The 5,355-nt window shown below is 41.4% G+C and overlaps 1 protein-coding gene across 1 annotated transcript in view; it reads left to right on the forward strand.

Moving 5' to 3' along the window:
* ANKS1B (ankyrin repeat and sterile alpha motif domain containing 1B) overlaps positions 1 to 5,355 on the forward strand; it is a 456,808-nt gene that overhangs the window by 425,310 nt on the left and 26,143 nt on the right. The window contains exon 22 of the mRNA XM_009882636.1: positions 747 to 875. Coding sequence (XP_009880938.1) covers positions 747 to 875 — 129 coding nt within the window. The remainder of the gene's footprint in view (positions 1 to 746; positions 876 to 5,355) is intronic.

A 5,355-nucleotide genomic window follows, 5' to 3' on the forward strand; every position in this document is an offset into this window, starting at 1 on the left:
CATTCCTGTACCCATGCCTGCGTTGGCTCTTTTTGGAAGGGAGAAGAGTGTCCTGCAAAGGGATTTGGCAGCAAACTGCAGTCTCTGAGGTTCTCGGAGGGCTTGGAGGAAAGAGGGGAGATGACAGCTCAGGAAAGCAATCACCTATATCAATGAGAATGATGAATGTGGAAAGGCAATGTTAGTAACTCTACAATAAGACTTCAAGAGGACGTGATCAAAGTAAATATTCATAAAGAGATTAAAGAATGCCTCATATATTTGAAGAATGTATAAGAAGTTTTCAGATCAAAGCAAAGTCTTAGTTATTTAGCCATTTAGGAAAGTTAGTTATCGGTTATATGTGCTGGATAATGGAAGACTTATTAACTGTGTAGAAAAGCTTGTAAAACACATAGCGGAATTTGTGAATGGCATTTTTGTGCATCTCATGATGTTTTTTCAAGTGCTCTCATCCTCATATATGTATTGTAAACAGTTATTTTTAAGGAACATTTCCTCTGCCTAATGATTTTATTCTCAAAGCAAATAGATTTAATTAAAGCCTCATTAAACACTACAGTAGATGACTTTGGATTATAAATTAAATCATGGAAGATGTTGTAGGAGTTGTATTCCCTTATTTTAGTAACATGGCTCTGTGTGTAGAAAATAAATTATTGTTAATTGAGCACAACAATGGAGGGCTATTTTATAGCGAATTTGCCTACAATTTCTCTTACATCTTGAACAACTGTGATTTTCAGACAGGAGACTGGGGAGAGCCTTCAATTACCTTGCGACCTCCAAATGAAGCCACAGCATCAACACCTGTACAATATTGGCAACATCATCCAGAGAAACTCATCTTCCAGTCATGTGATTATAAAGCATTTGTAAGTGTTGATAAATTTTGTGGTTTGATTTGGGATAGATATATTAATCTTAGGTTTTGACAGACTGTTGCTTTTTTTTTATATAATATTTTTTTCAGTCACTTTTAATGAGACAGGCTACTTCCTTTGAAATACTGTAATTGTAATAAGTGAGAAACAAGGATGCACAGTACTTCTTGCTATGAATTTTTTGATATATTGCAGTCCATGCAGCAATAGTCTTAGAGAAATTACAGGACAAGTAAGTGGATAAGTGTTGTAGAAGTCCCAATGAGAGCAAACACCCCTGCTTCTCATCTGTCACAAATCCCTGTCCAACACTTACAGAGATATAATAAAAGATAATATGGGATCCTCATGCCTACCCTAATTCTGTGTGCACAGCAGTTAAAGTAAGTATTGCCTTGCCTGAATGTTATGCACCTGTTTGGGGGGATGGGAGCTAGGGAAGATGGAGATCAGGGTCCTGAGGCAATGTTTTCGATCCATGGGACAAGGGCACATTCAAACCTCTCCCAGAGTGATGACTACTTGAAGGTACTGGTAGCAGTCAGTTCCTTCAGGGCAGAGAGTATTTATTTTTACCTCTCAATAGCTGTAACTATTCCTACTTCCCATCCCTGGAGAAACGGAATTTCCCTCTACAGCTAAAGACAATTTAGTGTTCTCTGGCTGCTATAAACGTTTGTGAAGGAGAGGAAGGTCTCCTGCAGTACAGAAAGTCATATTGTAAGACTTTTTGTTTTTTAAATGAAAAACACTTCTCTGAAGCCTTGTGTTCCCTGTCGACAAGGTGGGGAGGACTGTGCTTCTGGGGAGCTGAAGAGGTGCCTCAGCCCACCTGTTTAAACTCTTACATTTCCTCTTCCAACTTTGCTGGAAAACGCTGTTATAAGTTGCTGAAGGTGCTTCCCAGACCACTGAGTCCTACTCAGAGGTGGCCACCTAAGCAACGCTGACTTATTTTACAAAGGAAAGGGGTTCAGTAGTCGTAGTGCCTTTAGCGTAATAGCTGGGGATTAACCAGCAGTCCAACACACAGGTTTTAGATCCTCTTCACCCGAAGGAGCTTGGATGCTTAGTGCTTTTTAGGATAATGCTCTGTTCACCAGACACTGGAGCATTTGCGGGGAGAGTTGGGGACTGCTGGACCTGATTTAAAGCATATCCAGAAAGGTGGGAATTGGAGACTAAGTGCAGGTGAGACAGAGCCTGGCTCCCATGGAGGAGGGGCAGAAGGGGTGTTACAGACCCGTCCCGCTGGAGCACATCTGTATCTTCCATCAGACCTTCATGGGGTAGAAATTGCCGTGAAGGCAGTGATTGTCCCTGTCCCTGTCCTCTGCCTTCCTCAGCAAGTCACAGTCACGGTCCCGCTAACCTGGTGCCAGTCTTGCTCTCCTTCTATGCAGCACCTTCTAGCACAGACTTCTGGTTCTTTAAATATTTTTCATAGTTTTCAATAAAGTGAACAGGTTTATTTCAAGAGTGCCTCTTATCTCATTACTTGATCCAGCAGTAAATTTGTAATCAGATGTAACCTTTGCAGTAGATTGGAAGGCACATGGATCATTAAAGAAATGAAGTTGGGATAACCAAGAATATCCAAGTTACTGGTGATTAAGGAACCACCAAATCAAAATTCCAATGTAAACAGTTATTTTTAAGGAACATTTCCTCTGCCTAATGATTTTATTCTCAAAGCAAATAGATTTAATTAAAGCCTCATTAAACACTACAGTAGATGACTTTGGATTATAAATTAAATCATGGAAGATGTTGTAGGAGTTGTATTCCCTTATTTTAGTAACATGGCTCTGTGTGTAGAAAATAAATTATTGTTAATTGAGCACAACAATGGAGGGCTATTTTATAGCGAATTTGCCTACAATTTCTCTTACATCTTGAACAACTGTGATTTTCAGACAGGAGACTGGGGAGAGCCTTCAATTACCTTGCGACCTCCAAATGAAGCCACAGCATCAACACCTGTACAATATTGGCAACATCATCCAGAGAAACTCATCTTCCAGTCATGTGATTATAAAGCATTTGTAAGTGTTGATAAATTTTGTGGTTTGATTTGGGATAGATATATTAATCTTAGGTTTTGACAGACTGTTGCTTTTTTTTTATATAATATTTTTTTCAGTCACTTTTAATGAGACAGGCTACTTCCTTTGAAATACTGTAATTGTAATAAGTGAGAAACAAGGATGCACAGTACTTCTTGCTATGAATTTTTTGATATATTGCAGTCCATGCAGCAATAGTGTTAATGACAGGACAAGTAAGTGGATAAGTGTTGTAGAAGTCCCAATGAGAGCAAACACCCCTGCTTCTCATCTGTCACAAATCCCTGTCCAATACTTACAGAGATATAATAAAAGATAATATGGGATCCTCGTGCCTACCCTAATTCTGTGTGCACAGCAGTTAAAGTAAGTATTGCCTTGCCTGAATGTTATGCACCTGTTTGGGGGGATGGGAGCTAGGGAAGATGGAGATCAGGGTCCTGAGGCAATGTTTTCAATCCATGGGACAAGGGCACATTCAAACCTCTCCCAGAGTGATGACTACTTGAAGGTACTGGTAGCAGTCAGTTCCTTCAGGGCAGAGAGTATTTATTTTTACCTCTCAATAGCTGTAACTATTCCTACTTCCCATCCCTGGAGAAACGGAGTTTCCCTCTACAGCTAAAGACAATTTAGTGTTCTCTGGCTGCTATAAACGTTTGTGAAGGAGAGGAAGGTCTCCTGCAGTACAGAAAGTCATATTGTAAGACTTTTTGTTTTTTAAATGAAAAACACTTCTCTGAAGCCTTGTGTTCCCTGTCGACAAGGTGGGGAGGACTGTGCTTCTGGGGAGCTGAAGAGGTGCCTCAGCCCACCTGTTTAAACTCTTACATTTCCTCTTCCAACTTTGCTGGAAAACGCTGTTATAAGTTGCTGAAGGTGCTTCCCAGACCACTGAGTCCTACTCAGAGGTGGCCACCTAGGCAACGCTGACTTATTTTACAAAGGAAAGGGGTTCAGTAGTCGTAGTGCCTTTAGCGTAATAGCTGGGGATTAACCAGCAGTCCAACACACAGGTTTTAGATCCTCTTCACCCGAAGGAGCTTGGATGCTTAGTGCTTTTTAGGATAATGCTCTGTTCACCAGACACTGGAGCATTTGCGGGGAGAGTTGGGGACTGCTGGACCTGATTTAAAGCATATCCAGAAAGGTGGGAATTGGAGACTAAGTGCAGGTGAGACAGAGCCTGGCTCCCATGGAGGAGGGGCAGAAGGGGTGTTACAGACCCGTCCCGCTGGAGCACATCTGTATCTTCCATCAGACCTTCATGGGGTAGAAATTGCCGTGAAGGCAGTGATTGTCCCTGTCCCTGTCCTCTGCCTTCCTCAGCAAGTCACAGTCACGGTCCCGCTAACCTGGTGCCAGTCTTGCTCTCCTCCTATGCAGCACCTTCTAGCACAGACTTCTGGTTCTTTAAATATTTTTCATAGTTTTCAATAAAGTGAACAGGTTTATTTCAAGAGTGCCTCTTATCTCATTACTTGATCCAGCAGTAAATTTGTAATCAGATGTAACCTTTGCAGTAGATTGGAAGGCACATGGATCATTAAAGAAATGAAGTTGGGATAACCAAGAATATCCAAGTTACTGGTGATTAAGGAACCACCAAATCAAAATTCCAAGTTATTGTTGATTAAGGAAACATCTTCCTTTCCTAAGGAACATGTGTCACTGCACTGTCTCAGCTCCCTGAGCTGTAATGACCTTAGTCTTACGGAGTAAAAAACCTTGGCTTGGAAGTTATAATGGGGGCAGCTGTCATTGTGTGCCACAATTGAACTGTTGGATGTCCTCTGCATTGCTCCCACATGCTCTGCGTCTTTGAGAAGGAACATTTCCAAAAGTAAAGCAAGTCAAAGGAAAGCAAAATTCCTTCCTTGAATTTCAGATTTTTCTGACAACTGAATTGGGCAGTACCTCTGTGACTTGTTTGTCCATTCCACAGTCCACCCCGGGAAGCATTTCTGCATGCCTGCAGCTGAGGCTTTTTGCTGCTGTGCAGATAGGGCAGGAGCTGCCTGTCTCTTCTCTTTCTTCCTCTTGTTCTGCCATAAGCTCAAAAGCACGGCTTTTTTTCCCCTGATGCCTGACCAACTGGTAGCTTTCAAGGAAATACCAATTTGTTGTGCTGTAGTCTATTAAAAAAAAAAAAAAATAAAGAAAGGAATTGCATCCTTCCCAGAGAAAGCTAAGGATTTCAGAGGCGTCAGACAGCAGAATCTGGAGAAAGACACAGTTCAACTCAATACCCTTTTGTTTAATTTTCTAATTTCAGAGCTTGCTTTAAATTTGTTGTTCTTCTGCAAGGGCGATATCAAGCCATCCCATCAAATTAATGCCCAAAGCCCTATTCATGTCACCATTGAGCCCCCAGCTGGACTCGCAGCTGCTTGGTTTATGAATCT

The sequence above is a fragment of the Charadrius vociferus genome, unplaced genomic scaffold (assembly GCF_000708025.1).
Source record: "Charadrius vociferus isolate BGI_N301 unplaced genomic scaffold, ASM70802v2 scaffold72, whole genome shotgun sequence".
Classification (NCBI taxonomy): Eukaryota; Metazoa; Chordata; class Aves; order Charadriiformes; family Charadriidae; genus Charadrius; species Charadrius vociferus.